A 24,157-nucleotide genomic window follows, 5' to 3' on the forward strand; every position below is an offset into this window, starting at 1 on the left:
GGGGGGTTGGGGGAAGAAGGGAGGCGCCCCGCTCCGCCGATCACCGGGTCCTGCAAACGCGCGCCGGGCGCTTTCCCCGGAGCTCGGCGGTGCGTGCGAGCGCCCTTTTGCAGCAGCCGCGGCGGCGGCGGCCCGAGGGGGCGGAGAGGAGGGGGCCGCAGCCCGGAGGCCTGGCGGCCGGGGGGGCGGCGTCCCCCCTCAAAACCGCCCGCAAAGAGCTCGGGGCTGCAGAGGCAGGCCGCTGGCTCCGCGGAGCAAGCCTCTTGTCCCGGGGCTGAACGAGCGCGCGGGGCTGCCAGGCAGCGCCGCGGTTGCTAGTGGGCGCCGGTGCCCTCGGCACGGGGCTAGGGCTCACCATGCCCCTGAAGGGCCTGGCTGCCGGGCACAAGCGGATCCCCGGCTTGCCCCCGCCTCGACGCGCTCGGATTAGCTGCAGCCGGCGCCCAAGGATTTGAATCTGGACTCCGGGAGGGAGCGCTCCTAGGCCGACCTCGGAGTGGCGGCCCTACGGCCAACATGCTTCGCAAAGGTGAGTTGGAGCTGAAGGGGCAAGTTGGAGTTGAGTGTGTACAGGGCAGAGACGCGAGGCCGGGAGCCGCCCGAGAGCTCCCCGGCGCCCGGGCTCGTGGCCGGGGAAGCAGCCCCTGGCGGGCTAGCGGGCTTTGCCGGGACGCACCTGCGGAGGGGTTGCTGCCGGAGCTCAGCCCCTGTCGGTGACCAGTTGCGAGACACAGGATTTGCTCAAAGCGGCCAGGCCTAGGCATCTGGTTCGGCGAGGTCATTTCGAGACCACAGTGAGCTGCCCATGATGAAAGGGGAGGTGGCCGTCTGGGACCTTTGCTTTGCCATTATAAAGTTTTGCAATTGCAGGCTCCATGCCCTGCGCGGGCACATGCTGCGAGTTCTGCCGCTTTGGCGGTGCCGGGTGTAGCCCGCGCTCCAGTGCGGCCAGCGGTCGGTCACCGCGGGCCCGAGCCCTCACTGCGCGCCCTCGATTCTCAGGCGGGGTCCGGACGCGGGCACTTTCCCTGCAGTCCTGCTTTGGGCCTCAGGGACGGGCTCCGGGTACCCAGCAGCCGAGGGAAGGTGGCCAGCGCCTGATGTCCTGTTCTTCAAACTTTCCTCTCTGACTGGAGCAGAGAAATGCGAAGGCGGGGGCCGCGCGGGAGGCGTGCGCGGCCGATGCCAGGCGTAACTTGAGGAGAGCTGGCCCTGCGCGACCACCTAACCACGACCCTCCCTCTCCCTCCGCCGCCCGGCTCATTGCAGAGCGTTGCAAAGTTGGCGCGGGTGCTGGGGAAGTCCCGCCGCGCCCCCACGTGGCTGCCGCTCGGGGAGCTGTCCCCAGGGCCCAGGGAGGGCAGGTGACCACGCCGAGAGCCCGCAAGCCCCGTCTCCAGCCACCCCGGCCTCTGTGTCTGCCTCCCTCCCTCCCTAGGTCCGGGCGAACTGCGGCGCTCCACCGGGACCCTCCGGTCCCTGGACCCGGCCGGGTGGTCGGCGAGTCGCGGCGCCTGCGTCTGGCAGCCCGGGCCCTGCGGGAGCCGGCTGAGGCGGGAGCTCAGGTAGCTGAGGGGCCTGATCCCTGCGCTCAGCGCTCCTGCCTTAATCCGCCCCTGTTTCCATGGCAACAGACCGAGGTGTCGTAAGCACAGGATTCTGACCTCACAGTAGGATGGGGAAGGAGAAAACGGACAGGGGGAGGTGGCGGAGGATGGGAAGCGAAGCCCCAGGATGGGCGGAGAGGAGCAGGTGCGGGGATCATGGAAAAGACCTCACAAGCAGGTGGGACAGGTGGGTGAAGAAACCACACCTCCGCGGGGCTCAGTAAAGGCTCTGTGGTGGTACCGGCCTGCCCCGGCCTATGGGGAAGTCTCGGTTGACCCATCGAGTCGGTAGTCACAAATTTGAGTGTGACTTGTGTCCTCCACGTGGGCCTGGGCAGTGCGGGGGAAATGCTGGCTGCCTTTTACTGTGGTGTGGGAAAAGTCCCTGCGGCTGTTTGGAGAAACCACTGATACACCCCGTTCCTTCTCCCTGCAGAAAGGGACTAAAAGTCCTTCCAGCAGCTAGCGGTGCTGGCCTGAGTGTCTGTACACAGAGGATGTTTTTTACAGAACTGAGCAGAAGCCCAGGTCTGAGAAACTTCTGCCTGGAAGGTGCAGGCTTGCCCTGGCGCATAAGGCCTCCCAGGCAGTTTTAAAAAGCCGCCATGTCTGAGTTGCCTGGTCTGTGGTGGAGATAATAGAGGGGAACTGACATCTCATTTTCCTTTTGGTCTGTTGTCTTTTGGCAGTTTATAGTTTAAAGTGAGCCACAAAGCAGCCCATGCACTTTATTTATGTGGCTTAGGTGCCCAGGAAGGCTTGAGTAGCCTCAGGAGCCTGTCTCTCCCATCCAGAGACTCGACCTGGAATGAGCCCAGTGCATCCTGGGGGCTGCTCCATGGAGGAGGTTCACTTCCCCTACTCAAGAGGTGGCCACTAGAGGCTTGGCAGTCATGTGTGTTCACCACTTGGGCTATTTTTCCCTTCCTGCATGACTTGGTGGATGAGAGAGGTCCTTCCAACAAAGAGGTTTCCACCTGGATTGGCCGGGGGAAAACAGCAGAAAAACCTTTTGCTGGGCTATGCTCGGCTCCAGTGGTCTGCAGCCTTCTGCTGGGACATTGTGTGGGCAAAGGACTTTTATTTTGGTCCTTTGCTGGGCATTCTTCTCTCTCTATCCCTGATTGTGATCACTAGGACTTGTTTCTTTTGCACACATGTACAAGACACTCGGATTCTCTGTGTGTGCAAAAGCCAAAGGTGTGCCCAAGGCCAATGCCAAGGGAGGTGGCCATTGAAATTTTTGTTTCTCAAATTGTTCCCCAGAGCTCCAAGCAAAATGTTATAGGATGGGTTCAGACCATTGTTGTAGTCTCCCTGCCTATCAGCTGCAGAGCCCTGCATGGGGCCCTGGACCTGAGGGAGTTTTACAGTCTGGATTTGGAAAGGGATTTGAAAAAAGAAAGAGCAGCCATCCCTAGATTCTGGGGGTAGGGTGGAAGAGGAAAAACCTTCTTTTCTGTAAAGGGTTGGGCTCATGGTCTTGACAATGGAGTGTTTTGTGGATTTAGGAGGCTCCGTGGTCTGAAGCCCCAGAGGAGGAAGGCAACGAGTGTAGGCATTAGGTCATGAGGGTCATTGCTCTGATTTCTGGTTGTCCTATTACAGCAAGCTGGGTCCTGTCTCCTGGCAGGACATTTTAGGAATTGTGTGTGCTGCCTTGTGTCCCTTAAGGAAAGGACTCTACTGGCCACAGCCCCACCTCTGTGAACCAGAACAGCCTGAGTCGTCACTGGATCCTGCTGCTGACAGTTTTGGTAGCTGAAGGCTTCAGCAGCTGCCTGCCCTCTCTTCCATCTCCTGGCCTACCCTGGCAGAACCAGGGATATAAAATGCAAACCTCTGGTCAGAGATGAGAGGCAGGCAGAGCAAGCCAGGCCCCGGGCCACCTTGCACCATCCAGGAAGAAAGAGCAGCCTGTTGGGGGTTTTGTTTTGCCAGAAGTGGCCTGCTTAAGGTCAGGATCTATGGTTTTCATTTTTAGAGCTCTAAAAGCAGAATGCAAATCAACAGCCTCTGGGCTAATAAAGAACCTATCCTTAAAGTTTTTGTCTTGTTAAGCAAGGAAATAGAGTGCCAAATAGGCTTTGTTAAGTGGCAGTCTAATTAATAATTTAAAATCTTGTAGCTGTCTTTCATTAGAATTTATCTGTACATCAACCACAAAATCAGTCAAACACACTCATTTATAAGTTAATGCCATCTTTGAATAATTCAACAAGAGCTAGATTAAGGTCTGCAATCCAGTAAGATGCATTTTGTTCTTTTGGTTCCCATAGCCAGATGGGCTGGCCTGGTAGCTGGATTGGGTCTCCTTTGTGTGAAGAAGAAGGGGAGGCGGAGGAAGGAAGGGACCATGGGGTGTCAGAGCTTCGTCCATTTGAACCCAGAGGTTCCTTAGGCAACCTGAGAGTCTCCACGTGGCCAGGTGTGAGCAGGCTTCATCTCTTGGAGGTGTTCATAACATGACCCTCTTTAGCTCCAATTGAGAGGAAAAGGGAGGAGTGTTCCACGAACAACCAAGACACTTTCCTTTCCGCTGCAGAGGAGGTGTAGACGGGAAATACAAGAGCCCTGCTCCAGAAGGTTGAGATGTGAGGCTGTTGTATCCCAAATCCTGGTGCCAAAATGGAATTTCAGTCTTCCCAGCCCAATCCTGTCCTGCTCAGGGAATGCAGCCTGGTGGAATCAATGTTACCAGAATGGCTTCTATCATTGGGAGCCTCTGGACTGGTTCTCTCCTCAAAGCTCCTGGTCCTTAGGCCAGAAAAGAGAAGCCAAGAGGAGGAATTTTAGGGGAGCACCGGGACACACCAACAGAAGAGAGGCAGGGCGAGCTGCTCAATAAAGCCCATGCATGCGTTTTCTCACCAGTAGCCAGAATAAAAGCAAGGAAAGCAGTGCATTGTTTCCCTTGTAAGCTCAGACCACATAGAAAATGTGTTTTGGTTCGATTCCTGTCATGCCGATACGTGGCCAAAGCCTCACTGAAGCTCTCAGGTCCGTTTTTGACTGTTCTGGACCCAGACTCCCAGCATGGGCACACTGGCTTCTGCACTGCAGGAAAGAATCCTGGAGCTTGTGGTCTCCATCTCGGGCTGCTGCTCCTGAGCCCTCTGGAGGGTTCAAGGGCACTATTTGTAGACACCGGGTAGATAACCGGAGCAGACGGTGGACTTGACACCAGGAGAGGTGCTTGGCCAGGTTTGAAAAGGGAAGGTCTTGTTAGGAAGAGGAAAAGGCAAGAGAAAGGGTAGGTGTCTGTCCCCTGACCTGTGGCATAGTGGAGCAGATGAGGTTGAGGATGGAGCCTTGTGGGGTGAATCTAACTCTGAGCTTTGCAATCACAGCCTGAAAAAGGACAGAGCAGAAGTTCCCTTGCTGGAGATGAGAAGGAGGGGGCAGGCATCATGAAGGATGTCAAGAACGGATCTGTTTGGTACCATCTGCAGCAAAGTAGTGGTTAAGGTTAAAACAGAGAGGAGATGACAGGGAGAGAACAGATGGCCAAGGAAGCAAAATAGCTGGCGAAACGGGAACAGAGCCTCCAGGGACAGCAGAAGGCAGGACCTCCGCGCAGAGTGCCGGAAGCAGCCCTTTCTCGGGTGCGCTGGCCAGGCCACCCTAAGTAGAAGTGAGTCAGAGAGAGGAGTGGGGCAGGGACTTCAGGCTGAGGGTTTCCTCAAGGCCTGGGAGAAGACCTAGGGAGACACTAGCTCCAAGGTTAAGGGGCCTAGAGCAGGGACTTCCTTGGATGCCTTTGAATTGGGGAGAGAGGCACACTGACTTTTGGGATCCATCACCAGGGCAAGGCAAAGCCACCTCGGGTCTCAGAGCATGCGCGGTTGAACCCACTGGGACGAGGTATGGACGCTAGCTGGAAACGGGGGCAGCAAAGGTCCACTTGTGCCAGTCCCTGTCCATGCAGTGGCAAGAGCTGCTCATAATTACTGATGCACCAAGCTAAGTGCACTCCATGCCTTATGTCATGTGATCTCCATAATCATCCTTTGAGGTCAGTCTGTACTTGTCCCTGCAGATATGGAAACTGAGGAACAACAAATGAAGTCCCTTGTCCTGGGTCACTCAGCTGGCACACTGTTGAGTCAGAATGCAGTCCCAGAGCTGTCTGCCACCACACTCTTTCGCTTGCTCTCTTAACCCCTAAGCTGCACTGTCTCACGTGCTCATCTGCCTTGAATTTCTATGACATTTGTCTTGCGGGATGCTGGACACTGATGAATCATTTGTATCTTGTTACAGAGCTCCCCAGTAGTTCTCATGCACTCCCCTTCTGGGGTACCCCCAGGAGCATCTGCAGCTGGGACCTGGGGCTGGAGAACCCCGAGTCTCACCTGTCTTCTTCTTCCCTGCCCCTCTTTGTATTTGGGCAGACACACCCTCACCTACTGCCTTCTGCTGCGGTTTCTTCATTACACGGATGGGACAGTGGGCCAGTCCATCCTGCCTGCTTTTGTGCCCTTGAGAAAGGGGACACAGTTTCTTTAGGAGCTGGACCTTCCCTCTGTTGCTCTTCCTGGCTACCCTGGTAGACCTGTTAACAGCCACGCTCCACACTGGCTGGTGCTTGTGTGGAGAGCAACGGCCCCAGGACGTGGCCCAGGTGGGTGGAAGCGGCAGGTCCCTCCACCTGTACCTGCCCCCCATCTCTGGGGTTCTCCCTCCCTCCTGGGGTGGCGCTCCCAGGGCCCAGCCCTAGCCTGTTAGCTGGACTGTAATGCAGAACTCAGAGCGGTCTTCCAGAAGCGACTTCTCCCGCCCCCTTCAGACCACGTTTGAATCCTCTGAGCGAGAGCTCCCATCCACCACGGTGAGGCAGGGTGTCTGATCTCACAGATATGCTGGTGCTTCCGAGCCTGTGATTATTGTCTAATCAGTCAGCGAAGTTGGGATCCAAAACAGCAAACAGCCCTGCTATCTGATTCAGAAGAGTTGCTCTGGAGGCCTCTGTGTTGGCACAATACGGTGTGTGTGTGTGCGCGTGTGTGTGCAGAAACACACCTGGCTGGCATGCAACAGGCTGTGGACGCGTGCAGCCGGAAGTCTGCTGAGTGCACGTGCCCGACCTACCGGCCCTGGAGCCTATGTTGGTGCCCGTGCCTCGGGTCTGCTGGCGCCGCGTCGGTGCCATTGGTGAGCTGGCAAGCAGCTCAGTGAGTGAGTGGGCCTCCGCTCCGGGCACCACATGGCAGTAACCAGGCTCCGGGAGCTGGCATGTGGCTCCCCCGCATGGCTGGGGGCACTGAGTGTCTTCTAGTGGCCAGACCTCCTCAGGCCCCAGAGACCTCTTGGCAGCTCCCCAGCCTGATTCCAGAGGGCGGGGGGCAGCATGGTCCGGGTGCGTCCACGGGAAATTGAGGAAGAGCCCTCCCTGCGACAGGAGAAAAGCTGGGCTCCCGCTCTCAGCCCACTGAGGTGGTGTGAAAGTTTGCTTCTGCCTCTAAAATTGCCCTCGCAGAGCCTGCCATCTCTCTCTGGGCTCTCGTGCCAACACAGAGTGAAGGGGGCCTCTACATATGCTTATAGAGAGAGATTCATGAGGCCCTGGGGGGGAAATTGGCATTCTTCTCGCAATGATTTATTTATAGGGCGATTGGATGATGGGGATATGGAGGCTAAGGTGCCTCCATTAGTGAGAGGCACACAAGGCAGGAAGCCTTGCTCTGTGTTTGACATTTAGCGGGGTGACTCCTACCAGGGAGCTGCTTTTTCTTTCAGAAGGTTTTGCCTTTAATGTTCTATTCATGGGCTTGTCTGAGCAGGCTGGGAGAAGGAAGGAACGTGTGGGGCGGCGGGCGGCCTGGCTGAGGCCAACCCGCCCAGGGGGCAGCAGGGCCCAGTAGGTCGCGCTGTGGCTGGCATGGGGCAGGCTGGGCAGGCCTGATGCTGGGGGCAAGCCGCTCTGTCGCCAAGCCACGGGCCACCTTGGTGGCACGTGCTGCGTGCAGCGCGTTGCTTAGTGTTTCCTCTCCCGTCTGTGTCTGTCTTTTCTGGCTGCCAGGTTCTGCCTTGAACTGCCGCTCGGTGTGACCCTGGCTTCGGCTTGGCTGTGGCCCTTTTCTTCCTAGGGACTGTGGGGTTGTAGAGAGAATACTGGAGTTGGAGTCCCAGGGCTGTGTTGGGTTCCATCTTTGTGACTGACTTGCTAGGACCCTGAGTACTTCCTCCTCTCTGGGCCTCAGTTTCCCCATCTCTAATCTGACTAGACTGGTGGCTTTTCAAATGTTTTTTGGAAGTAGAGCAGTTTCTTCACATGATAGTCACTGACAGAGCCCTGAGTGTAAAATAGATAAGCGTATGTGGCCCTGGTCAGAGCTGGGGACAGGGGCCTCCAACTCTGGCATCCCTGGCACCCCAACAGCTCTTCCAGTTTGGAGATCGGACAGTCTTCTATGGTCCCTTTTGGCAAGACAGTGCCCAGGAAGGCCCTTGGGTGTGCTGTGTTTTGCCTGTTAACAAAGGGATCCAGTATTGCCTGCCGGCCGGGAGGCCAGGAGGTTCAGCTCTCTCCTGTGTGGGAGGGGCTGTTTCCTCCTCTCCTTTTGGACCCCTCGTGACCGCTTAGCTCTCTGAGAAGAGCTGTCTACTCGTGGTGTCTCCTTGCCCTCACCTCCCTCTCACTCCTCCACCCAGACTTCAGGCAGTGTCCTCTGTCACTCGACTGTCACTGCTCAGGCTTGATGCTGACCCTACCAGACGTTTTCCTGGTCTCATCTGACCTACTGGTGGCATTTGCCTCTTGGCCACAGTTTCCCCTTGGCTTCCCTGATGGCAGCTCTCCTGGTCTTTCCCTACTTTGCTCGCCCACAGAGCAGGCTGCTCCTTCTCAGCCTTCTTCGCCAGCCCCACCTCTTCTTGCCATCCTCGATCGTGGCACCTCCCCAAGCATCGCCCTGGGTGCTGTCTCACCCCCTCTCTCACCTCGGGGGGCTTCAGCACGCCTAGGGCCATCCCGCTTGCTAACTCCCACTAACTCCTGCAGATCCATCTCTGCTGTCCAGGGCCATCCGTTCCGCCGTGCAACCTCCCCCACCCATTGCTGCCTCTGCTGGCGGCCGCACAGGCCCCTCCTACTCAGCGTGCCTGAAGCTGCCCCTACTTCTACCTGAGCTCCCAGCAAACCCACTCCTTCCCCCCACTCCCCCACTGGCTTGGCATCTGGCACCATCAACCTCCCAGGAACCCTCAGCTCAAGAACTGGACCCATGATGATGACCCCTCTCACCTCACCCCTTCCCATCAGTTCGTCTCAAAGTGCCGTCCCTTTTCCCCTCCACAGCCTTCACACCTGCCCCTCTCCCCACCTCCACCCTAGCCCAGGCTGCCTTCTTTTCCCTGACCTTATGGGGAGCTCCCAGACACCTCTCTTGCCTTCACCCGCTCCAGGTTTTACACTGTGGCCACATTCTCAAGGCCACCCACTCTCATCCCCTCCCATGCTTAAACACTTCAGGGACTTCTTCAGGGGATGGTCCAGATCTTTCATTTCAGCTGGATGTCCCATAATAATCTGTGCTTCCTGGTCATTGTACTCCACCCATTTGATTGCAATTGTGTATTATCTGCCCTCCTCACTGGAAGGTAAGTTCCATGAGGAGGTTGGTTACTCTTTCCCCCCTGCCCCTCCAGATCTGCTCTCTGTTGCAGGAGGTTGGCCCGTCCAATGTCCATCGTCAGCACTGAGCTCCCACCCTCTCCCTTCCAGTTGGGTTCAACCAATGATGAGTCACCGTTAGCTCTCGTGTCCCTCCATCAGCCCCCAAAGATTCTCCCAGAAATGCAGCCTGAGAAGAGGATTCAAGTTGAAGTTATATATTTGGGAGGCATCCTAGAAAATGCCAGTAGGCGAGTCGGAAGTGAGACAGAGAAGGGAAGAAGCCAATAATGGGCCTGTGGTTGAGCAAATTAACACTGTGGGCAGAACTCAAGCCCACCGGGGAATTTGGGGATACAGTCTAGAACATGCACCTCAAAGTTCCCTCAACAGAAGGGAGGGAGGGAGGAGAGGTATTTATACGCGGCTCCTATCCATCATTGGCTGAGTGTTGTTCCTGGTGTAGGGATTCATTCCCCCCTCACTGTTGGCCTGCTCTGTGGGTGAGCAAAGCCGGCTCCACTGCTAGAAAAAGCCCTCAGGCAAAGAAATGCAGGTTCTGCCAGTTGGAAGTCAGGCTGGTGTGTGCTGAAATGGTGAAAGCCAGGGATAGGCAGGCCTTCACAGCATCTGCTACACAGCTCCTGCCAGGGAAGTACAGGGCCAAAAGAGCCTCCTCCCCTCAGCCCCGGGGTGGGGTGGAGTTGGGGTAAATGACATTATCTCTTGGAGTTTCCCTATCCATATTCTCCGAGTACTATGTACTCATCTGATGAATCTGAGCATGCGCTCTGCTTTTCCTACCAGGACCTGATTAAAATAGCATCCGGCACACAATAAAGTGTAGCAATAGTGACATTAGGTAAATAGTGTTGAATCAATAACTAATATCATGTCTTCATGAATTGATTGGAAATGTTAATTCAGGGGCGCCTGGGTGGCTTAGCCGGCTGAGCATCTGACTCTTGATTATGGCTCAGGTCATGATCCTGGGGTCATGGGATAGAGCCCTTGCTTAGGATTCTCTCTCTCTGGCTCTCTCTCTCTCTCTCTCTGTCCCCTCCCCCACTCTCACATACACATACACCCTCTCAAATTAAAAAAAAAAAGAAAGAAATGTTGATTCAATTATTATACACATAAGTTGGAACTCAAAAAACTTAGTACTAAAATCTAATTTCTAAATTATTTTAGGGTGATGGGCTTTGAGGAGGGCACTTGTTGGGATGAGCACTGGGTGTTGTATGGAAACCAACTTAACAATAAAATATATTAAAAATTATTTTAAAACCTAATTTTAAATTGTTTGAAAATCTAATTTTTAAGTTGTTTCATAACCATTAAAAAAAATCAAACCATGATAACCTAAAGCTTAAAAAAAAGAAAAACAAGGGCACCTGGGTGGCTCAGTTGGTTAAGCATCCAGCTCTTGATTTCAGCTCAGGTCATGATCTCATGGTTTGTGAGATCAAGCTCTGTGTTGGGCTCTGTGCAGAGCTGTTTGGGATATCCTCTCTCTGTCTCTCTCTCTCTGTCCATCCCCTGCTCATGGTCTCTCCCTCTCAAAATAAATAAATGCATTTTCAGAAAGAAAGAGAGAGAGAGAGAGAGAACAGGGGCTAAGTAAGGTGAGGGAGGGCTCTCTGCAGCTATCCAAGTTGCTTCTACTTAGGAAGAGTTCTCCAGGCAGAGGGAACAGCAAGTGCAAAGACCCTGAGGCAGGAGCATTTTAAAAATTTATTTATTTATTTATTTTTTTAATTAAAAATTTTTAATGCTTTTTATTTATTTTTGAGAGACAGAGAGAGACAGCTGGAGCAGGGTAGGGTCAGAGAGAGAGGGAGATACAGAATCTGAAACAGGTTCCAGGCTCTCTGAGCTAGCTGTCAGCACAGAGCCCGACGCGGGGCTCGAACCCACGAACCGTGAGATCTGACCTGAGCCGAAGCCGGATGCTTAACCGACTGAGCCACCCAGGCACCCCAGGAGCATTTTTTTAAATAAAATTTTTTATGTTTATTTATTTTTGGGAGAGAGAGAGAGACAGAACACGAGCCAGGGAGAGGCAGGCAGAGAGGGACACACAGAATCCGAAGCAGGCTCCAAGCTCTGACTGTCAGCACAGAGCCTGACGCGGGGCTTGAACCCACAAGCCGTGAGATCATGACCTGAGCCGAAGTTGGCGGCAGCTGCTTAACTGAGCCACCCAGGCGCCCCAGGAGCATTTTTGATACAATATCTGACTGCTTCTGGGGCTGCGGTTTTAGTGCCAGGAATTAAGAGGACACACGTTTTTTATTCCCACGTCTTACAGCTTTTCCTGTGCAGTGACTCATTAAATTTTTTTAATGTTTGTTTATTTTTGAGAGAGAGAGAGAGAGAGAGAGAGAGAGGGAGGGAGAAAATGCTGGCAGGGGGAGGGGCCGAAAGAAGGAGACAGAATCTGAAGCAGGCTCCAGGCTCTGAGCTGTCACCACAGATCCCAAGGCGGGGCTCAAACTCACGAGCCAAGCCGTGAGATCAGGACATGAGCCAAAGTGCTCAACTGACTGAGCCCTCCAGGTGCCCCTGAAGTCCCTCATTAAAAGCAGAAAAGACAGGGCAGGTCTTACAGGCCCCAAGTTACCAATGAGGACACTGAGTCTCAGAGGGGCCACATGGCCTGTCCCAGGGCCCAGGGTTGCTGCTGCCTCACCCCAGCCCAGCTCTGTTCCTCTGTGGACCCAGGAAGCTGGGAGGCACAGAAGGACGGGCCGGCCGGACCCCAGAGGACATCCAACAGGACCGGAGCTGTGCCGGGAACAGAAATAGCACTCTCACCCTGAAAAGCTTAAGGTTGTACTTGGCAGATTTTTATGGAACAAAATTTGCACTATCGATTCTGTGGCAAATAAAAACCTCTTGTGGACGCTCTGGGCTTCAGAGATCTGAAATGCTTAAATGAGACTGGCCTGAACATGAGGAGCTAAGCCGACTCAGGGGTGCCTGGGGTGAGGAGACTGCCTCTTTTGTCTTCTCTCCCATCTGTGAAGATGACTTGTTACTTTGAAGGCTTCCTCTCCCAGGGAGGGAGGGCTCCCAGGTTGTTGTCCAGGCCCCAGGCCTGCAGTCTAAATAAAATCTCTGAGCAGAGGGAGAGAGGCCAGGGCGGCTCAGAGGGCCACACTTAGGACTGCACCGGGCAAGGGGGGCATTTGGCCCCAGGGCTGCCTCGAGGTAGCGGTGGTTCGAATCTTCCTGTAATTGGCCCACTGCTTCTGGTGGGCTGCTATTTCTGCTTCCTCCGATGATTGCGGGGGTTCAAAGTAGCTGGCCGGAAGTGGGAGATTATTGCAAGGAGATGAGAGAGCGGGACTCCAGAAGTCTCCAGAACTGGAGTGTTCTAGGAGGTAGCAGCCTCTCTGTGGCGGCTCTCCTCCCCCAGGCCCAGCTGCCCCAGCTTCTGGCCCATTGTCTGCACCCAAGACTTGTCACCTTGGACAAAGCCCAATATGGTCCTCCAGGGCTGCTTGCTCTTTCAGATACCTCCTCCCGCTGCTAAGTGCCTCACAGTCTTTGTATCCCAGAAGGAAGACCTCTTGAGCCAGCCATGTTTTTCCATGTTGTAGATCCCAGTCACCTCTGAATCATCTATCCATGGACCAGCTGGCTGCCTTTTACTCTTTGAGCCAAGAGGAGTATCGGAGGGTCTCTCCATCTGACAAACATTTAACAGCTATTCAGTACCTCCCTACTGCTGGCTTGGCACTAAGGATGAAGCAAGGAATCAAAACCAAGTCCTCTCTTCTTACTGAGCTTGCATTCTAGTTGGGGGAGATAGACAATGAATGGCTCTATCCTGTCAGGTAGGGATAGGTGCTTAGGAGAAAAGCCTATTAGGGGCGCCTAGGCGGCTCAGTCAGTTAAGTGTCCAACTCTTGATTTCGGCTCAGGTCCTGATCTCATGAAGCATGAGATTGAGCCCCACATCAGGCTCTATGCTCTCTCTTCCTCTCTCCTTCTCTCCCTCTCTCTCTCTCTCTACTCCTACCCTGCTCGCAGGCTCGCTCTCTCTCAAAATAAATAAACAAACTTTTATTTAATTAAATAAATAAAGGAAAGGAAAGCCTGTTAGAGGGTTAATTAAGGAACAGAGCATGACCAGAGAGTATTTTAGAATGATTGGGAAGCTTTTCTGGAAAAAAAATTTGTTTTTAATTTTTTTTAATGCTTTATTTATTTTTGATACAGAAGAGACAGAGCATGAGAGGGGGAGGGTCAGAGAGAGGGGAAGATACAGAATCGGAAACAGGCTCCAGGCTCTGAGCTAGCTGTCAGCACAGAGCCTGACGCGGGGCTCAAACCCACGAACGTGAGATCTGACCTGAGCCGAAGTCAGAGGCTTAACCGACTGAGCCACCCAGGCACCCCGGGAAGCTTTTCTGATAAGGTGACATTTGAACAGAGGCCCAAGTAAAGTGAGGGAGGACTTTCTGCAGCTGAGCTGCTTCTGCTTGGGAAGAGCTCTCCAGGCAGAGGGAACAGCAAGTGTAAAGGCCCTGAGGTGGGGAGTGTTCTCGATACAGTACCTGGCTGGGGCTGGGGCTGGGGCTGGGGCTGCGGGCAGGGCTGGCATTCGGACTAGAGCCTAGGGAGTAGTTTCAAGTTCCTTTGGAGAGGACTAGAGCTTGGTGTCAGTCCCAAGTCCATCAGCCATTTGGCTAGGGGAAGGAGCCAAAGTACAAACCCAAGCAACATTATGGCAGGAGGAGGAGTGGTGGGTCTAGGCATCTCCCTTTCTCACTGAGGTCAGACACTTCTTATTGGCTGTTAATGTGGCCCCCAGTCTGCAGCCTGAGTACAAGGTCACAGATCAATTCCCATAAGCCCTACCCCTTTTATTCCAAAGCATGAAACACAGAACTTAATTCTGTGTATGGTCTTGTCTTTTTCATTTTATATGTCAGCATTTTCTCCTCAGTTAGATCATCATCTCCAGCCAGGCCTGAGCCCCTGTGCTCCACTGTGTTTTTTTCCTAAATAACCAAACTCGCTCTTGACCAGGTACCATGGGGAGTGAGGAATCCATCCCCACTCAGGAAACCTACCACCCACTGGGAGAGAGAAGCCGCATACCAGAAGTGAAAGGCCAGGGTTGGGTGGCAGGGAAGGTGTTCTCTGGCCCGTGGGGCAGGTGGCTCAAAGGGTTCGTGGGCAGAGGAGGGCCTGGAAGGAACCGGCAGGGTGGAGAGACTGGCGAGCGAAAGATGACTGTACGTGGGCTGGCTCTTCGTGGCGCAGGGCGGTGGCCTGTCGGTGTGGCACGGGCTGGGGGCCCGGCTGGTTGTCGCAGAGCCCTCAGTACCAGGGAGGAGGGGAGTCGGTTGACTCATCAGCCTCTGAGTAAAATTTCCCAACATCCCAGATAATGCATACACGTAACGGAAAACACTGGATTGGCGGAAGGAAGAAAATTCACTGTAATCCCACTACCCGAAGAGTGAAGCGCGGTGTATCCCGTGCTGCTTTCCCACAGTCGTGCCAATGCGCCCTGTCTTGTTGAATCCGCAGTATATCTCAAGCACTAGGCTGAGTAATTTGCAGGCTGGTAGTTCTTTTTTTTAAGTTTTATTCATTTAAGTAACCTCAACATCCAACGTGGGGCTCGACATACAACCCTGAGATTGAGTCACACACCCGACTGAGCCAGCCAGGCGCCCCTCTAGGTTGGTGATTCTAAACCCATTTGAATGGCTGCACAGTGTTCCATTGTATGACTGCCCATCCCCTCTGGTTGTGCACAGAGGCTGTTGCCAGCTTTTTGCTGTTAGAGGTGTTAGCCAACACCTGTGCACGTGCCTCAGTCCATGTGCTGATGGGCTTCTGAGCAGAAGGAAGGAAGGGTGAGAAGTCAAGGTCTTTACAGAGAGCCAGGTGTGTGGAGGCCGTTGTGCGATGTCAGTGACCCCTCCTTTGGTGGGTGGGCTTGATACTGCCCCAAGTAGCAGCCAGCCCGACCTGAAGGCTTCTGGCTATCTGCAGAGGGGGAAGGTCCATGTGTGTGTGTACACGTGTTTTGTGGCCATGAACATGGCCTAGGTCTCCAGTGAAACCTCTGTGAGTGAACCAGAGGGGAAGACAAACAGAGGCTTTAGTTTTCCTTGGCTTTGGGGTAGAACCAAAAACTGAGGATGGATTTTGAGGAAGAACATGCTCCTTGCTCCTGATTTGGACCAGGAGATTTGGGTGATTTTGAGTTTTGTAGGTTCTTTCATATTTGGTGCTGGAAGAGACCTTATATAGCTCAGCTGAGGAGACCAAAGCCCAGAGAAGGGCCGTGGCTTGCCCAACATCATCCAGCATTAGGAGTGCTTGGCTGCTGTGTTCTCCGGAATATCTAAAGCTTGTTGCTTGCTGGCTGGTAGCATTGGTAACGTGCCCCTTGGCTGTCCAGGACCCGTCCCCAGCCTCTTCCTGCTCCTCTAACCCAACAGAGGACACCGTGCTGGTGGCTGTCCTTGCTCAGTGGAGGGAGGACAGCCCTCAGTGGTAGGGAGGGCTCATTCCAGGGGTCAGTGGACAAGCCCTTCACCTCCTGGTGGGTTGGCCAGGCTCACAGGATTTGGCCAGACAAAGGTACAAGTCCTGGGAATGACCTGATTTCTCTGAACTTAAGTTTTTCCATCTGTGAAATGGGGCAACTGAGCCGTGTGAGGTGGTAAAGATGAAACAAGCTAATCCTGATAAAGTTCTTGGCACTTGACTGTGACAGGAGCGCAGCAAATGCCCCCAGTGTTTGTAGTAATAGTGGTAACTTCTTGTGTCATCCTTGCTGCAGGCCAGACCTTTCTACCCTGTTAAGTTTTGCCTCTTTGTGACCAGGGCTGAGTCCGAGTGAGTGGTCAGGCTGACACAGGCCAGCCGTGACCAAGAGCAAGAGTCTCAGGACCAGAGGGAGTGAGTCACCTTGGGCAGAGAGGGACACTCTGTCGAGGGAGGACTGGCTCTGTCCTGACCTCCGTGCCCCCTCTGTCCAGGGTCAGGGAGGCCCCTAAGGCAATGCGGGGGAGCAGTGAAGAGCATCCTTCAGCAACCACCTGCCTCAGCCCCGACCTCTACTCGGTGGCTTCTTCCTTCTCTTCCAAACAAGGTCTCCACAGTCAGAGAGGAAAACCTAGTCCCCAGCCCAGGGCCTTCGTCTCCTGATCTGGAAATAGTCACTGTTTTTTGCCTGGTTCCTCTCGAACTTCTGTCTGGTCTTCCCAGACTTCCTTGCTGTCTCTGTATCTTGAGCCAAGTAGATGAGAGCAAGAGCTGTTGGAGCAGGACCGGCAGGAACCAGGGCCCTGCTCTGCCACTCACCAGCTGCCTGACCTTGGTCAAGTGCTTTTAATTCTCTGGGCCTCAGTTTCATCATCTGAAATAAGGGGCTAGCGCCACCTGCCTCTTGGGGTTCTGAGACTGCTTGACAAAATGGACATAAAGTGCCTTCCTGGCATGCAGCAAGGCCTCAGTGAGACATTGCTGCTGTTTCGTCTTTATCATCCGCGCCTCTTATTCAATAGCCATGTGCCAGGGCCTACTGTGTGCCAGGCTCTGTGGGGACTCTGAAAACCACAATAAATGCCACAGTCCTCTTCTCAGGGGCTGGTTGCCTCCCCTGCCTTTTTCCCCATTATAGATCCCTCTTTGCTTGGTTCTAGGATCCACAACAGGAGAAGATGGGGGTGTTCACCTCTTGGGTATCAAGCCTCAGGGGCCCCTGGGACTGCGGGATTCCTCTGTATCTTTGCCCTGGGCACCAGCCTGCCCCCTCTCCAACGGGCTGACACCTCCAACAGGCTGATACAGTCGTGGGAGGAGAAGGGTGTTTCTAGGGAGCTGGCCCTGGGTGAAGCCCGCAGAAGCTCTAGGGCAAGATCCATCCCCTCCCCTAGGGAGGAATCCAGAATGGATTTCTCTCTCTGGCCACTTCCTTAAAAAAGAACAGGAACACTGAGAGCAGTGGAGGGAGAGAAAGAGCTAAGGACACCTGCCTGCCACGGGTCCAGCCTGTGCAGCCCAAAATAGGACACCGACCCTCCCACCCCACCCCGTCCCCTCCACTAAGATAAAGTATGGGCTCTTCCCTGGACCTGAGGTGTAGAGGGCCTGCTCACCTGTCTAGTACCATGGTCTTCTTCCACCCACTGGAAATTGGCCAGGATGGTTTTCCTAACAGGCGAGCCACATTATAATCTCAACACAATTAACCAAAAATAAAAAATTTAAAAAGAGAGAGAAATGGAGAGAGAAAGAGTGGGAGAGAGAAAAGAGAAAGAAAAGAAAATAGTCCTTGTGCAAATACCGCTTCAGTGTCTGCCAGGACCTAAGATCTGGTACTATCTATTTTTTAATAATTGAGGGTAATAAATATGTATTTCTTTCCCCTCACCACCCCCCGATCCTCCGCAGCTTGTCAGCTCCCTGCGTCTCTCCTCTGATCAGACCAAGTCTTCCCCAAGCAAAAAAAAAACCCTTTAAGCAAAAAGGATTAAAGCCTTGAAAGTAGGTTGCCTGAGCTCTCCCCCACCCTCTCCCTTCCCCTTCCCCAGGGCTGGTGGAGAAAGGCCCCTCTGGGGAGCTAGGGACAGGGAGAGGGGGGAGGCAGTGGGCGGATGAAGTAAGTCCCCGGGTGGGGGCTGCTGGGGGCTTCTGGAATCAGGGACCACGCCATCTTCCCTCCCTGCAGCCATCCAGTTCCAGTGTCTGGATAGCCTGGTGGAAGCAGCCCCACCCAGCCCTCCTCTGCCTGCCCCCCTCCCCCAGGAGGGGCTCACCTGAGGACCAGGGTCAGCCAGCCCCCTAGAGTACAGGATGCAGAAAAAGGGTTTTAGTCTAAGACAGCCCCAACTTGGCTCTGCACCCTGGCTTTGTGCTTTAGGGACCTGTGTGATCTTGGAGGAAGCAACTGAACCTCAGTTGCTCAATCTGTAAAATGGAACTATAGACTAGCTGCCTAACAGAGGATAAAATAAGCCAGCCTGGTGCCTGGCACATGGTAAACACCAACTAAACAAAATAAATTATTATTGTTATTTTGATCCAGTTCTTTTCAGACACGGAGAGCAGTCTGTAACCTCCCCCCTCTCATGGTGCTCCACAGTTCCCAAGGGCCTGCCCGGCACACCTATTTTTCAGGCAGCATTGCCCACATAATGTGAAGAGGGGCTTGTACCCAAGGCTGGGTGGCATGGTTAGGAACCTTGTTCCAGGATGTTGGGGCCAGGAGGTGACAGAAGTGGAACTTAAAATGGGACTTGTATCCCCTCCTCCACTTCCTGTCCTGATACGCTTTCCTCCACCCTCTGAGGCTTCCTGGCACCCAGTATCCCCACTCTGGGCCCTAGAATGAACCAGGAACCAACCCAGGGAAGGCCTGGCCTTGCTGGAAGATAGCGACCAGGGCAGGCGTGGCCAATGCTTGGCAGACCCGCCTTCCTTTCCCTGCAGCTGCCAGCCTTCAGTTCTGCTGAGGCAGCAGCCCAGGCCCAGTGGGCCTCCCTCCCTCCAAGCTGGGCACATGCACACAGGGCTGGCTGCAGATGGAGGGGGGTCCAGGGTCTCTGCACCCACCCAGGCCCAGGGCCCCTGGCCTGCTCCAGTGGTCAGTGCTCTGCCACAGGAGCTCTAGGGCCCTGCTGGTGCCCTGGGGGACAGCCCTGCCCTCACAGCTGTGGGCCTAAGTTGGGAGAGGAGAGGCAAGGCTGTGAGGCCGGAGGGCAGGAAAAGCTGGGAGGGAGGTGGCTATTTATAGCCAGCTTTGCTTTTGTTCCTTTTCCAGCAATGCTTCTCTTTAAATAGGAGCAGGCTGAAGGCTGCAGCTCTTCCCCAGCCGCCTGTAGTCAGCACGCATGCGTGGTGTGGGGGGTGTGTGTGTGTGCGTGTGCTCTGTGTAGGGTGTCACACATGTATAGGGATAGAGTGGGGGTGGACATTCTGGTGCACGTGTGTGTGTGTGTGCCAGGATGAGGGGATGGTCCGCTGTGCATGTAATGCCAACATGTACAGAGGTAGAGATGGGTGTTCTTTGTGTGTAAATGTGTGTGTGCTGGCATACCCACATGCCCGTATAGGGATGGGGCAGCTCTTAGTAGGTACACACATGTGCGTGTTTATATTGGTGGGCACACACGAGACGGAGGGGCGGCTGCTCCTTAGTTGATGTGTGCCTGTATGTGTGCACATGTACACATATATGTATAGATGGGGTGGTGTGGACAAGTGTGTGTGTCTCCCTGCATAGAATGTGATGTAAGCAGCCCTTTACGGCGTGTACATCCATGTAACAGGATTGTGGGAGGGTGGTCGTGCCGGTGTGTGTGCATGTGAGTACGTGTGGTAGTGGACACGGGAGTGGAGGGAGGGGAAGGGCAGCCCTTCCTGTGTGGAAGAGGAGAGGCAAGGCTGTGAGGCCGGAGGGCAGAACAGAGCCCTGCCCTCCCCCCGCCATGGGCGGATTCCATGTGTGGAATAGTAAATGGGTGACTAGCAGGTGTGTGTGTGCCCATGTAAAGGGACTTCGGGGTCCTTGCTGGCTGCGGAAGGAGGGTGTCAAACCCGCCCCCCAACAGTTTCAGAGCACTCCCAGAGCCCCCCATGGAGTCCCTGCCAGGCGAGACCACTTGCTTCCTCGCTCCCTGGCTCCCTGCTCCCAAGCGCAGGGTGAGCCAGGTGAGGAAACCATCGAGCTTTGGGGTGGACCTGGGTGCCCAATCTGGCTCCGCATCCATCCTTCTCTGCCTCGATTTCACATCTGTACAATGGGAGAGTGGAGCCCTCTGGGGGCTGCTGTTGTGCTAGGAGAGCTCGCACTAGTGCGGGTTAGCGGAGCCTGGGCGCTGGGGACGGCGGCCGGTCGGGGCGGGTCGCGTGGGGGCGCGGGCCGGGTTCCCGAGTCCGGCGGGCGGCGGCGGGGTTAGCAGAGCGCGGGGCGTCGCTCGCAGCCCCCGCCCGGCCTTGGCGCCCGCGAGGTGGGAATCATTTCCAGGGCGGGCAGCGGCTCCCCGCGCGGTAACCCAGATCTGTCAGCGCGGCCGGGCGGCTCGGCAGTGAGAGATCCGCGCCCCGGGAGGGGTCGGACCCGAGGGCGCGCTCGGCCTGGCCCGCAGTGGGGAGGCTCCGGGGGCCGGGGACCTGGGCGCCGCCCTCGCCTCACTCCCGGCAGCGCCTCGCCCGCAGCTCGGGATCGATGAGACCGCCCTCCCCTCCCCTCCCCCAAAGGCCAAACAAAACATAGTAAATATTTAATCCGGGCCAGGGAGCCAAGGAGGCTTCCCCACCCCCTCCGCAGCCGTCTGGCTCCTCTGCCAGCCCCGGCAGCTCTCCTCGGTAATGAGGCCGGAGTGGCGGGGATCGATCGCGTCCCGGGAGGGTGCGGCTGGGGGGCCTGTGCCCTCGGGTGGCATCGCTGTCCGCCTTAGGCCCTGGACCCTGGAGGCCCGAGCAGACCCAAAGCCCATGCTTTTCCAAGAAGGTCTGATGAGGGCATAGGATCCAGGACCCCCACCAGCCGCCTCTCCCCACCCCCATTTTAGAGTCCTCATTTGAGCTTGTTGGGGGAGAAGAGGGGGAGAGGAAGAGGTAGCCCTCAGGAAGGGAGCAGTGAAAGTGGGAGGGCATCCCAGTTCCTGGACCAGACCCAGCCTCCCTCAGAGGCCCAGAAACTCAAACCCTGCAAGAGGCCTCGGGTTAGGTGGGGGTGGGGTAGCCAGGGAGGCCAAATAGAGAGGCTGGCAAGATATTTCTGGTGGTGTGCGCCAGGCCTCCTGGGTTACCCTGGAGGGACAGCTAGAGAGATTATGACATCCTTGCTGTCCTTTCATGCAGCAATTATTGAGCACCTATTATGTGCCAGTCACAGGCTGCACCCAAGGAGACGCACAAGTCTGGGTCTGCAGCGAGATTACATTCCAAAGGAGGAAACAAGTGAACACCTCAGGTGATTTCAGAGAGTGGTTGAACTTAGTGTAGACAAAAAACTATATTAGGATCATGTGTTGGGCTAGGGAGGGGAGCTGACCCATGACAATGGGTGGAGGCAGGAGCATCCCAGGCAATTTATAGGGAGGCCCAGAGACAGAAAAGTCACTGGTGTTCTAGGTCTGGGTAGAGAAGGTCGGGGAGGCAGTAGCGAGTGGGGGAGAAATAAGCAGTGGCATATCCCTGAGGGTTTTGTAGGCCACGGGAGAAGCTCCGATTTTATTCTAAGTGCAGTAGGAAGGCATTAGAGGTTTTAAGCAAAGGAATGGCATGATCTGATTTACATTTTTAAAAGCTTCCGCTGGCTGCAGTATGGAGAATAGAAGGTAGGGAGTTAAGGGTAGAGGCAGAGAGGCCAAGTTTGGGGGGCGGGCGGTACAGCAGTGGTATGAGAGGGAGAGTGGGCCCTGCCCGGCTTGCTCAGTGACTACTAAGTGGCCACTTAGGCTTCTACAAATAACAGGGCCCCCCAAGAACAGCTTGCCCCTGAGCTCCTGGGCGCCTCACTTGGAAAGTCCCAGGGGGCCTGAGCAGAGGCCAAGACCGGGGTCGCCTCCACCCTATCTCCCAGACCCAGACTCCACAGTGGGCAGCCCAGGAAGTTTTTTGAGGAGCATTAGAAAATGTTGACATGTTTTTTGAAACAATTTCAGATCTGATATCTCCGCCAGATTGAGTTTGTAACCAGCTTTATTGTTTAAGCCTGCTGGGATTTCATCAAAGGCGGCTGCTGTTTACCCAGAACCATTTCATTGGAGAAAACAGCAAACAGACCTGCATTTCTATCTGATTTCACTTTTTCCCTTTTCTCATGAATTTAAGTGCTTGTGAAAAGCAAGGCTGATAAGGCAAAGCAGTGAGGATCAAACCCCAAGGAGGGGGCTCAGAAGGATCTCAGCTGAGGTTTATTAATAGAGCAGAGTGAAGTTCAGGGAGGCTGGCCCATGAGAGGCACTCCTGGCAGCAGCTAGCCCTCCATAGGGTGGCACTGGGGAGTGAGGGCAGGTTGGGAGGGTTGCTGTCCACCTCCACGCTGGCCAAGACTTCTAGGCCATCGCCTGGTGTGTGTTGTCTTTACCAGTTTCCAGACCCTTTCAGACACTGGCAACAACAAAAGGCGGTGACCCAGCCTCAGAGATGGGTTCAGTGAGATAGAGCCAAGCTTTCCTGGGAAAAGGCCGAGTGAGGAAACAGATCAAAAGGCACTATAAGCCAAATCTTGAGAATCTGCCTTCCTTCACCTCTTCTGCCAGCACTTGGGACGCAGTCAGCCCCTTCTCCTGCCAGGCGGCCTGAACCAGGGCAGCCCAGGGCCTGGAGACTCTGGCCACAGGCTCTGCGCTCCCTCCACCTCCCCAAGGAATCTACACTGGTGTTATCACCACCCGCCTAATAGGATCCGATGCCTTTAAGTAGGCCTGTTGACCCAGCAAATGCTTTAGCCCAATGGGGGAAATGCTGGTTCTGCAGCCTATCAGAGGAAGGTGTTCTGAGAAATTTGGGTTAATGTGCCTTGTTCGGTTGCTTGAGCGACAGCTGGTTAAGTGCCCGGGTCACACGGCATACAGGCCACCCGTTTTACATTAGACCCACTTATAAGGTCAATCGATTTGAACCAATTAGCAAGAGGATAAGGACTTGTTTATCTTTAACTGACTGTAGATCTTACAGCAAACCATCTAAGAGGGATGATACGGATACAGAGATGTTTTTCAGTGCTCAGTATGGGGCATAACCATTGGGCTCTCCTGCTTTCTGGCCGATGTGCTTCCATCGACCACAGGAGTCGCGCCCCCTCATGTCTGGGACGAGTCTCCCAGGAGGTGAGAACAAGGCCAAAGGTCTTGTTCTCACAGAGCGAGTTCTATGCCCTCCTTCTTGTGGAGGCTCCCCTCCCCTGCCCTCCTTTCACAGAGCCCAGTGGGCTGCTGGGGCCTTGGTGGCTCGTTTCCTCCCTGTCAGTTCAGGGCATGGGCCCAGGCTTCCTGTGAGAGCCAGGAGCCACACGCTGCAGGTACCGCAGGTACCGGGTCAGCCCCCAGGGCCCTGTGGGTATTTGCTGCTGCATGTGGAGGGCCTGCATCATCTCATTTAATCTTTTTTTTTTAAGTTTACTTATTTACTTTGGTGGGGGAGGGGGAGCAGAGAGAGAGAGGGAGAGAGAAAAACCCAAGCAGATTCCACACTGTCAGCACAGAGCCCAATGCGGGGCTCAAACCCACGAACTGTGAGGTCATGACCTGACCCGAAACCGAGAGTCCCAGACGCTTAACCGAGTAGGTATTATCCCCTTTCCTAGATAAGAAAACAGGCGTGGAGGTGAGATGCAGTAGACCCTACCTGTGCCGCCCGAGCGGTCTGCACACAGACCTGGCTGCTCTGGAGTCTAGTCTTTTCACTCAGCTGTGCTGCCTTCCCAGAGGTTAGCCAGGGGCACAGGCTTTTTCCAAACTGTGGGTTTGGGAGTCTATGAGCTGGCAGCAAGAGGACGCGGTGGGTCCTTTGGCATTTTCTGGCCTGAGACTATGTGGGGTGCGAGGCTGAGGAAACTCGGAACACAGGCGATGTTTGCCCTGCTTTTGCCCTAGGAGGGGCCAAGCGGGTCTCTGGCTGCGAGAGTTGGTGGGGCTGTTGTAACAAAGTGGGTGTGGGCATCGGGGAGATGCTGTTCTCCGCTCCCTGAAGCATCCCATCTCCAACCCAGAATCCCTAGCTCCTTTATCAGGAGCCCCTTAGAGATGGAGGGGAGGCCACTCCATCCCCTCAAACTCCTGCCCACCACTTCCCTCTCATTGCCTTCTCCTCATGCCCAGTGTCTCTGCCACCGAGCCCGCACTTCAGCGGCAGCGACATCTCCTTTTAGCCCAGAGACTGGGAAATATGAGCCACAGAGTGGGGCCAGGGAGCAGCGAGCTGGTCCTGCAAAGAGGTTTTC

General features: G+C 54.9%; 1 protein-coding gene and 1 long non-coding RNA gene across 9 annotated transcripts in view; both read left to right on the plus strand.

Annotated features, from left to right (window-relative positions):
• Positions 1-43: 43 nt before the first annotated feature.
• RTN4RL1 (reticulon 4 receptor like 1) overlaps positions 44-24,157 on the plus strand; it is a 71,243-nt gene continuing 47,129 nt past the window's right edge. For 2 of the 8 annotated variants that reach the window (XR_003904686.1, XR_003904687.1), the window contains exon 1: positions 1,737-1,794. Coding sequence is in view for 2 of the 8 variants with exons in the window: in XM_029928647.1 (XP_029784507.1) it covers positions 1,764-1,794 (31 nt within the window). In the remaining 6 variants the exon portion in view is untranslated. Of the gene's footprint in view, positions 530-1,711; positions 1,795-2,470; positions 2,503-3,215; positions 3,652-24,157 lie in introns of those variants that run through there. The other 6 variants (XR_003904688.1, XR_003904685.1, XR_003904689.1 and 3 more) reach the window with 6 other exon arrangements.
• Positions 21,112-22,012, plus strand: LOC115282552. The gene is made up of 2 exons (XR_003904691.1): positions 21,112-21,181; positions 21,876-22,012. It is a non-coding gene; the product is annotated as an uncharacterized LOC115282552 (long non-coding RNA).

The sequence above is a fragment of the Suricata suricatta genome, chromosome 17 (genome assembly GCF_006229205.1).
Source record: "Suricata suricatta isolate VVHF042 chromosome 17, meerkat_22Aug2017_6uvM2_HiC, whole genome shotgun sequence".
Taxonomy (NCBI): domain Eukaryota; kingdom Metazoa; phylum Chordata; class Mammalia; order Carnivora; family Herpestidae; genus Suricata; species Suricata suricatta.